The sequence below is a fragment of the Poecilia reticulata genome, chromosome 12 (assembly GCF_904066995.2).
Source record: "Poecilia reticulata chromosome 12, P_reticulata-male-v2, whole genome shotgun sequence".
Taxonomy (NCBI): Eukaryota; Metazoa; Chordata; class Actinopteri; order Cyprinodontiformes; family Poeciliidae; genus Poecilia; species Poecilia reticulata.
Genome location: NC_088841.1, coordinates 16,463,898 through 16,476,927, shown reverse-complemented (window position 1 = coordinate 16,476,927; position 13,030 = coordinate 16,463,898). Strand labels below are relative to the sequence as shown.

At 38.6% G+C, this 13,030-nt stretch overlaps 1 protein-coding gene across 2 annotated transcripts in view; it reads left to right on the top strand.

Annotated features, from left to right (window-relative positions):
* The first annotated feature begins 2,042 nt into the window (after positions 1-2,042).
* kcnn2 (potassium calcium-activated channel subfamily N member 2) overlaps positions 2,043-13,030 on the top strand; it is a 36,199-nt gene continuing 25,211 nt past the window's right edge. For both annotated transcript variants that reach the window (XM_008424084.3, XM_008424085.3), the window contains exons 1-2: positions 2,043-3,304; positions 3,646-3,741. In XM_008424084.3, the coding sequence (XP_008422306.2) occupies positions 2,501-3,304; positions 3,646-3,741 (900 nt within the window). In that variant the 5' untranslated portion in view covers positions 2,043-2,500. The remainder of the gene's footprint in view (positions 3,305-3,645; positions 3,742-13,030) is intronic.

Below are 13,030 nucleotides of genomic sequence, written 5' to 3'. Positions count from 1 at the left end.
AGATAGATAGATAGATAGATAGATAGATAGATAGATAGATAGATAGATAGATAGATAGATAGATAGATAGATAATGAAGTCTGTTGTCTGTTTCATTCATTTTCACTCCACATAGAAAAAAGAGGCGAGCTTCAGCTTCCGGAAGGTGGGGGGTGTCACGTGGTGTTCGTCCCCCGCCAATCAGGAGTAAGTGCGCATTGCGATCCTGTGCAGGGAGGTTGTTTTATTGAGGGGCTGCTTGCGATCAATGAGCGAGTGGAGCTGTCCGCCGTGCTGAAAGTTACTTCTTTGATTGGCTGTTTTTTGGCACCGCTGACAGCTCCCACTTTCCTCTTTCCGAATGTAACAAATGACGGCATGGTTGCATTTTCACACTCTTTTTTTTTTCTGCAGATGTATAGTCATTATTTTTGTTTCCACCTATGACTGTTAGTGAATGATTGGACTACAACTGAAACAATGAAAGCCCCGTTAAAAGGGGGGAAAAAAACAAAAAACGGAAGCCCCTTGAAATGCAGAAAACATTTCTTCAGCATACAGGCTCTGATACCTAATTTGTTGCTGCTGTAAATTCAAGAGGCGTGGATGATTTGAGTTCGGGCTTTTTTTTTTTATGTCTCACCAGCTCCTCAATCGCGGGTAGTTGGCTGTAATTCCTAGGGGGGATATAACTCTCCTGCTCCATAATAACACAGCCACCAGTGGTCCCATCAGTCTCTGGCTGAACACAAACTCTGGTCATATGGGCTCCATACGGGCCAACCCTGTCACAGCGCCCTGTGAGCAGAATGAAATCATAGTTTTAAGGTACAAGAGATATGTGCAATGAAACGATTTCTAGTATTTCATATTTTTTTGATGTTTATTCCACCATCTTCAGTGTGTTTTATTGAGACTCTGTGTAACTTTGGTGTACATAATTATGACGTATTAGCAAAAGGAGCCATCATCGTCTGCAAATGCAAATATTTTATTCCATCTGTGTATCTTTTTGTCTGTCTCTCTTTGCCAAATAGCTCAAATTCAGCTGGATTGGATAAAGAATCACATGAACTCCTTTCCACATATGATCAACTGGATTTAAATCCGGATTTCATCTGGACCATTCTAGTCCACTTTGATGCAAAAACACTCCTTGTCTTCAAGGACTGCTCCGTATTTGGTTCTCTCCATCTTTTCATCAGGATTTCCACAGCATGATGCTGACACCACCAAGTATGCACCCTTCATGAAACATTACTCTTTAAAATTACATTTTACTGCAGGTGCGGCAGCAAATCATTTGAGTTTTGTTCCCACCGCGTTTACATGCAGAAACTTTCATTATTTTGTTTATTTATTTTTTTATTTTTATTTTTTTTGCTTCTTCTTCTTTTTCTTTTTTTTTTACAGAATAGTGAGCCAGACAGATCCAACATCTTCTTTGCTTAAGCCAGGACAGGACACGCAAAAGCAACATGGGATTCGACTAACAAACTCGTTAACCTGTTTAATGACATCAGCCTAAACTGGGGCTAACTACTGCATCATAGTGCACATATTTGTATTTATTTTTTTGTAAAAGATGTTCAAAACATGTATCTTTTTTTTCCTGCATCAACTTCATGACTTAAATCTTAATTAAATACAGATATGTGTGTAAGTGCTTTAGAAGACATGAAAACGTTAATTAGATATGAATAATCTTGTATCCGTATTCAGTGTGTTTGCTGTATTTAAAGCAAGATTGTCCAAGTTCAGTCCTATCCAAGTCCAGAGCTGCTATCCTGCCACCCATCACCTCTCCGGCTGAATCAAATGAATGCTTTTTCACCTGACTTCTGCAGAGTTGAACGACTACTGATGAATTTCAGTCTTTTAGTTCTGGCGTGTTGGCGAAGCGAAGGGATGCATCTAAGAGTTGCAGGATAATAGCTCTGCAAGACTGGGGAAGGAAGCCCTGATTTAAAGCAAATAAATCATAAATGTACAGAGGACGTAAAGGAAGGCTTAGCTTGTGTGTGGCTATGAAGAGATATTTGGGTGGAAGAATATTTAATACTGAGAATAATAATAATAATAATAATAATAATAATAATAATAATAATAATAATAATAATAATAATAATAATAATAATAATAATAATAAAATAGGTTTTTATTAATTAAAATAAATGCAATAGTATATTTAAAAACAATTTGAATGAAACTGAAGAAGCCGAAAATTTTAACCCTTTTCGTGGCGCAATTGTCTTGTTAAATCGATCTGCACTGATAGTTTGTACTGATATCGATAATATCAGGCAGAACTTCACGTTCCAACCTTCTTTGTGACGTCGAAACAGTTGTTTTGGTTTCCCCCTTCCTCCCACTTCCCAATCGGAGGTCCATCTCTCACATTCTACCGGAGCCGAAATGGATCTGCTCATGCAGCGGCTCCGTCCTCCTGTGAGGAGGACCATAACGCCCTTTGTCGGGTGCTCTGTGGCGCCTGACCGCTGCTGTGATCGGCAGCACTGACATGGAAACCCCCTTCCAGCTGCACAACGACTTCTTCCCAGAGCAGCAGCAGCAGCTCCAACACTGTAAGTACCAGCACTATTACTGCGGACCGGAGCAGCAGCAGCAGCGCATCGGCAGGCAGCACGACCAATGCTGCACCTGCAATAGCTGCACCACCTGTGATGCGAGAAAAAGCCTCGTCTTTCGCGGGACGTCGCCGACCACTGTGGGAACTTTGAGGACACCTTCCGAGACGTCTTCGAGGCAGGGCTGCCAGCACAGCACCGCCTGCGACTTCACACCTTCTAGTCATGGTAGTTCAACCAGACATCATCATCCTCACCACCAACATCAGCAGCAGCAGCAGCAGCAGTATCGGCAGCGGGGCAGCCAGGGGAGCAGCCACAAAGACAGCAACTCCTACAATGAAATAGCCATGAGCAGCTGCAGATACAACGGCGGCGTCATGCGGCCGCTGAGCAACTTGAGCTCGTCCCGCAGAAACATACACGAGTTCGATTCCGAGTCCCAGCCTCTGCAGCCCATCTCCGCCGCAGATGCGTCGGACACTCTAGTTTCCAAACCGGAGAACAATTCAGCCACGCTGATGCCTTACGCATCGGGGGACGGAGGGGCCGGCTGCGGCCACAGCAGCGGCAAATCGGGGAAAAAGAAGAACCAGAACATTGGGGAGAAGCTGGGGCACCGGCGGGCCTTGTTTGAGAAAAGGAAGCGTCTCAGTGACTATGCTTTAATCTTTGGGATGTTTGGGATCGTTGTTATGGTTATAGAGACTGAACTCTCATGGGGAGCCTATGGCAAGGTGCGTATTTACTCAAACTTCACGTCCCGCTTGGGCGAGTTAGTCACTGCTCTGCTCTGTCACTGTGGATGCAACTCGTATATTTTAAACAACTTCTTCCAAAAGAGTGGAAGAAAAGTCTGCGTAGTGCAGCGTCCCAACACATACAGGCCGATTGGCCCTCTGCTGCCCAACCATGAAAGAGGACCCTAATAATTATGATTTTTTTTTTTTTTTAAACTGCAAAGTCTTGGCTAGTTGCAATGGTGTAAAAATCACTTACTATATATTTTTTATGAATTGTGCATGTATTGTCATCATGTTTAGTCTTGTTTGGCTTTCGTGTTTTCACTCTTTTGCAGGAATCCCTGTATTCATTAGCTCTAAAATGCCTGATAAGCCTTTCTACAATCATTCTCCTGGGGCTGATTATCATTTACCATGCGAGAGAGATACAGGTAATGTCCTAAGTCGTTTTCTTCATTCTCCTGTATGCCTTTTTATTTTAATTTACTTATATTTTTTGTTGTTTTAGCAAAGAGATCAACTTCTGAACACTGTGTATGATGCTGAGATGAGGTGTATGATCTCTGTTGTGCTGCACTTCTAGGTGTAATTCCAGTTGTGGTTTTTGATATGGGTGATAGTGGTCACTGCCCAGGGCATCATCCCATCAGGGGGTGACAGTCTTTTTTTTTTTTTTCACCCAAAACATGTTTTTTATTGCTTGCTTTCATATCAGTGGGGAGATGGGAAGAAGGATTGTGACATTCACACCATCAATGCTAATACAATACAGATCTATGTGTTTTACATGTTTAGAAATGCCTTATTCTGACAACACAGTTACTGTCCTCAGAGTGTCACATACAGTAAGTCCTGTCCCTACTTTGGTCTAGATTTTGGCTGCAATGTTTCTTTCTCTCAGCTTGCCAGCACACCTTTAATTCTCAGAAGAAAACGTAAACCAACAATAACAACTCTTACCGTTTACATGTTAATGCGCGTAGCAGTAGAGGAAACACATAATTTTCTCATCTTTCTCTGCTTGAACGCAGTGACATTGTTTGGTCTAGCCTTCTCACTGGGTTCACCTTTAGCCTCCAGCCTCTTTGGTAAGATAAAAGTGTGTTTATACAAAACCCCAGACTGCTAAGAATCTATGGTATCCTACAAAATGTTACAGCTAAATTTTGAACTTTTTCAGAGATTGTTTCCGTCACAAAATGACAGAAAATAGAAAAGATTTAAGGAAATGACACTCCCATTTTTATGTTACTTGGCAAAGACAAATATCACCCAGTGGGGTTTATGTTATGTCTTTTGCATTTTTGTACTTTTTTTCGCTTTTATTGCCACTAAAGTATAAGATTAAACACCAATAATGTGTTGAGTTATTAAATGTGGTTGGTCTTTGCAACTTCATTTATTCATAATTGCTGTTATCACAGACTTTTCTTAGAATATCATGATTCAGTTTTGAGGGCATGTTGCTAAACCCTTAACAGGAAGTGAGCCTCCACTGTTTTTGTTCTCCAATGTAAGAAAATATGACCAGTGGTTCACAAATTTTGCTGAAGTAACCTGATTTATAGCTTCAGATCTCTTGCAAAAGTAAGGTGTATATATTCTTAGACTTTTTAAGACACGTGTCATTTTTAATTCAAAATGTCAAATGCTTAGACTGCTTAGCTTAAACTGGAATTTACCAGTCTGAATTAGAGTGAATGCACATCGGAGATTTTAAAAGCTGTGTTTTATTTAAAAAAAAAAAAAAAATATATATATATATATATATATATATATATATATATATATATATATATATATATATATATATATATATATATATATATATATATATATATATATATAAAAAGAAGTCATTACTGACATTGCAAGGTTATGGCAGACTGTCTATCCATTTATTTAATATGTCAAACCTTTACTGTACTTGTAAAAACAAAAAAAATAGATTTGAATTTTTTTCAACATTGTTAAAATCTTGCTTCATCTTTTCTGGTGTGCAGGATGTAAGGTTACACCCCTAATATTGATGTTGAATAATAATTACTAAAGAAAACAGCAAATTCAGAGCACTAAATCACAAAGTGAATTAGTATAATTAATATCCTTCCCTTAATAACTCATAATTACAGGTGATAAAATTACTACTGCGGTATAGTTACTAAATCTTATAGTCACATTTGCTGCAACATGAACATGATCTAAACATGACTGGAGTTTAAGCTCTCAGCAAACTTTTTTGGTCTGAGGCTGCAGAAAGTGCAGATGTTGCACATATGAAGTGGACTCTGGTTCGCCAACTGTACCTTAAGACCAGAAGTATAACGCTGGTCCACTGGGCCAAGAAGTCTCTGACATGTGAAAAACAAGGTGTTGACCAAACTACTGGTAGACTTGTTGTACCTAAAGTTGTCCAATATTGTCTGAAGACTGTAGGAGTTTTTGACAAAAACTTCTTATTGCATGAAATTCCTCTCTACTATCTCAGATTTTTGTTTTATTTACAATGCTTACAATCTGAAAATTATAGAAGATTTTAATCAACCTAACTACAAATATATTTTCTCAAACATCTAGCAGCAAATAACTTATTCAGCAGCAGAATAAATACTAACAAAATTGTTCCTATGAAGCAGAAATCAGTACGACTAAAGTTTTAATTTGCTCTGATTAGTTATTTAATTAAAACAACGTTTTTAAATATGATTAGTTGTGGGGTTTTTTGTCGATTTTTTTTTTCAAATTTTAATCAAGATTCTCAATCTATAATAAAGCAAATGATTTCTCAAAAAACTCAAGTGTTAATTTTAGAGATTCAATGATTTTGTGTAAATATTTCCAACTTTTTTGACGTTTTGAAACAGATCAGATTTCAAGACGCTCATGAATATTAGATGATTTAATTTTTTATTTTGCACACATTAAACCTGCCTAACAATGGTGAAAGTTTTTCTTTTTACATATAAATGGTAAACAGCTTCTACTTGAATTACACTTTTTTTTTTTATCAAATCCAAGATCTCATAAGTACTTTACACCAAGATCTGTCATTCATACAGTAGCTACAGTGGAGCCACTGCCTCAGACTGACAGAAGCCAGGCTGCCACCACCAGCATGTAAATATATGGACGGAGCAGGGATTTGAACCAGCAACCCAATGGTTACAAGTCTCCTGATGCTCCTGAGCCACTGCCCCAGTGTAAAATGTAAAAAAAAGAAATCCTCACATGAGATGCTCCAACATAAGTCTTTTCTAACATTGCCTTGGAACAGTGTTGCACTCTGTCTTCCTGTCTTCATTGAGTTCATGCCTATAATTAATTGTGTTATTTTCTGCAGAGCGGATGCGTGCTGCTTGAAAGGTTTCATATATCTGAAGCATACTTTTTTTTTTTTTGATTAAATCAAAAGGAAAACTTCACTTGAAAGGAAATGCGACGTAAGCGGTTCCGCAAACAGCGTCATATTTAATCATGCTAATGCTTCGTCTTATGCATAAACAAAACTGTATATTGTGAAACGCCACAAAAGGTATACGCTGATCCTGCAGGTTTCTGTCCGGTTTACGCTTCCCTGCGATATTTATAGACGCCTCGCACTTTTCTCTCTTTTGCTTGGATGAAAAAGGTTAGCTTTCTTCCTTTCTTTTGATCTAAAGTCACATTATCAGTTGAATGCATCGGCCTCGTTGGTAAATTTAGTACTCGCAAATCCCACAGGAGGCTCAAACATTGCGTTGTGGCACTGCTTTCAACTGTGAATCTTTCTTCATAAAGTATGACAGCAAAGCACCGACATCACTTCCACATTTCGTCTCACTACCTTGGCGTTTCATTTTCCCTGCAGGCAGGTCCAACTAGAAATTAGAAGGAAAATTTGTCTTGTGTAGAACTTTACAATTTATTTTTACGTCTTTTAGGCTGTGCACATTTAACTTAGATGTGTTGTGAGTTACTACATCCAGAAATATATTAAGATTTGAGAAAATATTGTGATAGTTTTGCATTTGAACCTCAGATTTAAGAGGAATATTGTTGCTTTTGGTCCTCCAGTTGGCATGTGGTTTTGTTGGATCCTGAGAAGTCCTTAGAGGGATTTATTGGAAAGGTGCTAGTAGAGCATATCTTGTAAAACCAAAGCAAAATCTGTAACCATATTTTCAGCACAATCTCAAGCTTGTTCCCAGTGCAGGTTGGACTCCAGGGCTCTCTCTTGTCTCTGATGCTTTCTGTAATTTTCATAGTCCGGCTCTCAAGGCCTAGTTTAGCCTGACATGGAAACATCTGTAAATTTCTTGTTTTCAGAAGATGTGGCTCTGCTAGCATCGTCTGGCCATGATTATTGTGGAGTGCTGCAAAAGTTTATTCACAAGTCAAGTAAAGAAATGGTTCTCAACTTAAAAAAAAAAAAAAAGGATTACTACCATTCAGGTTGTCCGGTCAGTCTTTTTCGAGCAGAACGGATTTTTGTGACTTGTCACAATCATTTCTGAAAGAACAAAATATGCAGACTCAGCGTCCACTTTTGGTAGGGTGTTGATCTCCACCAGCTTGTGTTTAAGCTGCTGCTTCTCCTCTGCATCAAAAGGAGCCAGCCGATGTGGTCCAGGCATCTGATCAGGCAGCCTGTTAATGACTCTTTTTTGGAGGATTTCCATTCAAATCCCATTTAAAGGTGATAATGGGAAAGACCTAGAACTCGCTGAAGGGACTTCACATACTTTATGGCTTCAGAATCTCAGGAGATTCCTACAATAAAATGAAAAGTGTTGCTGGAAAGAGGGACGTCTGGGTTTCCCTCCTGGACACGTTCCCTCTGCAACTGATTCTCAGAACAGCAGAAAACAATGAATGGATCAATGAAACTTATAGCAATTATGTTGTTATTATTCCATGTATAGTTGAAACTTGATATTTTTCTTGCACTATATAAAGGAAACTAATGTTTTTACTCTCTGGCTTTTCTGCTTCAGGATTACCAACATTATTTTCAGTTGCTAAATGCCAGAATAATAAAAGTCAGGTCAAGTTTATTTGTGCAGCACATTTCAGCAACAAGGCAGTTCAAATCGCTTTACACCATAAAACATTGTATAGTCACCAATTATGAAACAGCAATACACGTTACATTTCATCAAAAATCATCAAACGTTGAATATAACGACAGATGTTCCAGTTACCATGAATCAAAGGCAACTCTAAACAGGTGGATTTTTAGCTTCTGCACATTTAAATTATTATGCATTCAAACATTTTGATGAACAACCAGATGACATCAAGCAAGGAAAAGTGTAGTCGATGGTTGGGTGCAATTTCCTACCAAAAAAGGCAAAAAATCTGAAGCCAGTAAGAGTCACATTACTAATGAAGCAAGTCCTGCACAAACATGGACTGAAAGGCCTCTTTTAGAGGAAGACCTTACATGTGCAATCCAGATTAAACTGGATATATTTAAAGACGTGTGCTGTGATTTGATGAAACTAATTTGTAGTCTGTTTCCATAATGAGAATCAAACCTGGAGGAAAAAGAGGAATGCTTGTAAGTCTCAGGACACCATTCCACCTGTGAAGAACAGCGTTGTGGCTTCATGTTGCCTGGTTGACAGATGTCATCATGAGGAAAGATCATTAAGTGTAATTACTGAAGTGGGTCCTCCTAGTGGACGATGACCCTTATGGACATCACGTGGCCGTCGCAAAACCCTGATCTCTACTCCACAGAATATTCGAAAGCAGATCTGTAGGGCCGTCTGTGAGCAAGATGACCTACAAACCGTCTTAGTTACTCCAGTTCTGTCAGGAGAAAACTATTGTAAGACGTTTCCTGAAGAAAATCTCTCTCTTTCAGCAGAGAGGAAAAAAGAAAAGTTGAAATAGTTTTTGTTTTTTATACAGCAAATGTAAATATCTGGTTTCGGCAGTGCGTCTAATCATTAATCCTTTTTTATAAAAAGACATTTGATTAACTAAATGGAATAATTCAGTTTTTCTCTCAGGAATAAAAATGACACCGAGGCTCTCCTTTCCCCCCCTGCTATCTCAGGAACGCTGAAACGCTCATTTTAGCTCCAGAACCAGCTCGTTTCAAGCTGCATTTATTGTCAGCCGATGCATATTTACCCCACAGGAAGGCTGTTCAAACCTCTTTGATCCGAGCTCCTCCGACAGTCACATCAAGAACCAAAGCATGTTTCACACCAGATAGCTCTCCTTTCACAAAGAGAGTAGTTTTTCATGTACTGACCTAAAAAAGAACTTCGCCCCAATTGTTTGCCACAGAGTCGATTACTGCAACTCGGTTTTCACCACAAATTCTCGATAACTGTACTCTGGAGATAAATCAGGAAGCATCATCATGTCTTGATGATGATGAAGACCCTGAGCTTCTTGGCTCAGGGTCTTGTAATTGTAAAAGATGATGGGAAGTTCTGCCTCGCAATTCATCGAACCCCACTGGGATGTAACCATCATCCAGTTCCTTTTGCTGTTTAGATCCAGCTCACCATGTTTGCGCTGTGACTTCCACCACACCAGCTGCTCCTTTCCTTCCTCGCCTCGGGCTCTTTTTGTGGCGGCTCCTGCTACTCTGTCAATACCCGTTTCCTGCAGACTAACATATGTGCTGGCACACACACTCACATAAGGATGGGCGTACACGGATGACTTAATTCCAAATTAGTCTTGATCACGACACACATGTATACAGCTTTGCTGATGTGTGTGTGTGTGTGTGTGTTTCCTTTTCATGTCCTTCAGCCTCCAGTTTCACAGGACGGGAAATGTGGCAAAATCTCTGTTTAAAAAGGTGGAATAAAAACCTAAACTTGTAGCTTTTATGTAGTTTTATGGTAGATTTAGTCAATACAGATAAATTAAGAGTTTTATTCCAGATTTTGAGTAAATGGAGGACCTTTTAAGTGATTTGACATCAATGTCTGGTTGGAAAACTCAAATGTTTCAACCTGCTAGCTGGTAATTGTATATAAAATTGAAAAATTTAGAGGTAGTCTTATTTCATCCTCTTAAATCCACTTTCTTAAAATCACCAATAAACAGGGCAACACCATTATTCTCAACGGTTACAGGTTTGAAAGTCTCACATTGACACTTCTCAGTGTTATTCCTGTCAAATAGTTGTTTTTTCCTCGTTTGACAGTGTTACATATATGCTGAAGTCAGCATCCGCCCAATCCCCGACACACACAGTTCATGGTAGGCTTCAGTCTTGGAGGTTCCTGGGTTGTTTCAGGATGTCCTCACAAATCCTCCTTTAATCTGGGGACAGTTTGTGTCAGATGTTTGAAACTTGGATCCAAAACACGTCCAAATGGATAAAGCTGGATAACATTACTACCCTTTACTCTATGAAACATTTTTAGAATTTCAGTCCGTGCTAGGAAACCAACCAATCTGTGTTTAATTATCCATCCTAATTCTGCCAAGAGAAGTTGTCCAAAATTAGCCCAAAACTATGAAAAAACTTTGTTGATGACTGAAACAAAACACACATTTCTTTGAGGTTCAATTTGCTAAAAGACATTTATCCCATCGTAAGAAGGGAAAAAGATACCGTATTTTCTGGACTATAGAGCGAGCCTCACTATAAGCCGTTCACTATAAGTCTATATATATATATATATATATATATATATATATATATACTGTATATATAAGTCCGCTGGTATCTTCGCCGCTCTCAGTTTTCCTTAATAAATCTGCCATTAAGGACGCAGCCCTGCGTCTCGTTCACGCCGAGTTTATGTGCAGTGGTTATCGATCTGTACTGCCAGATCTTCAGCCTTCAACTTAAAAGCTGCATCATATGAACTTCTTTGTGTGGTTTCTATGATGATGGGGTATTAGTTTGAAAACATTTCTCCGTCGTGCCCGCTGCTAGCATGTGCTTTTTCTAATTGAAAATTAGCGCTTTGTTCTTTGATTTCCAATTTTGACTTCCACTGATTTACTTCCTGCTAAAGAGCCCCCTGGTGGTTGAAGAAAAATCCACAGAAAAGCCGTACCGGGCCATAAACCGCATGGTTCAAAGTGTGGGAAAAAAGTAACGGCTTATAGTCTGAAAAATACGGTACTTATATCAATCTGTATGTATAATTTTGACCCTGTGAGAATTAAAGAAATTCAACGATATATTAAGGACGGCCGGATCGTCAGCGATCTGAGTTGCATGTAAATATTTTTCAAATGCCGGTAGAATTCGAACCACGTAAGGTAGAGCAATTTTTTTTTTTTTTTTTTTTGCATATAAAACCGTAAGAATTTTACTTACTTTTCCGACAATCCACATGTCCCAGAAGCGCTGAATGGCCGCATTACGACTTCACAGATTTATAGTAAACGGAGGAACAAGACACACGAGGCATATCCATTCGCGATATCAATCTATATGGTTTTTAGATCTGCGCAATCACTTCCTGGTTTGGATCTCCCATTCTCACGTCGACAGCATAAGATATCGTGAGATATTTTCACAGGACTTCATTTTCCGTCGGACTTTATTTTCGGGTACAAAATGCTGTACCATACACATTGTGCCACGTATACAGCGTACGTGCACCACCTATGAGGAAGTGGTGTACAAAACGAAGTCACGTGTGCTGTACACGTTTTTTTTTATTATAGATCTTTATTGAGAAACAGTAACGGTACAAACAGGACACAAATAGCATACATTGTCGTAAAATGTACGCCACAATATACAAAGTCTATATGACACGCACATTTCTATTCTGGCTTTGGATAGATGTTATAAACTTGGCAGTATGTGAAAAACTAACTTCTGCAAAAAATCAAAATACAAGTTCTATGGTTCAGAAGGCCTCTGTGCAGCTTTTTTGTATTGACAAGTTTGGTAAATAGGAAATTGTTATATTTGCAATATATTGGAAAAATATTATGAGCCGAATTACGTTTTTGGGATTTTTCTTTGCACTTTTTAGCATTTTATTTAGTTGTTATGGATTAATAACATATAATTGTGAAAGACCTGGATATAAGGATTGTATTGATGTATTGGTTATTGAAATGCTCCAAATAATGGCTGTACAGCATCCAAAATGTAAAGAAATAAGCTCATGCAAACCTTTATAATTCTAGTCCGAAAAGGGCTTTTACATCAGGTTCTTTTCAGAAATCACTTTCTAATCAAATTGTTAGTTATATAATCAATTCACTCTGGGCAAACATGGTTCAAATAGATCTTTAAACTTTTTGCATTATTAGCATTCATCCCCATGATGAGTGTATGTAAACTGCAACTGGAGAAGAGTTTTAAGGGAAAAAAAAGATGCAAATCAGATAATTTGATCAATGTTAGATAATTGCTGCTGAGAGGCTTGAAAGTCTGTAAGGAAAGCGTAGGAAAACCATCCGTGCACAGTCAGCTATCAGATCACAACCACCTGCATTCCTCAACATTAGAAATCTATCACTGGTCTCAAACGGAGATCGGCAAGTAGATGTACAAGTAGGTTTTTTTTTCTCCCTCGAAAAGTTTGCAAAGGTTTTATAAGATGTAGAACAGATCTGGTCAGTTGGTCTGGAAAAAATATTCACTCTTCATCTTAAAGACTGCATGGAAGCTAATATTCCAAAACAGCCCCATTAAATTTAAGGAGCGAACACTGAACTAAATTGGAAAGTGTATGGAGAAATTTCATTTAGTGCAAGCCTCCAGTTCCACACAGGAGCCACGCATCAACC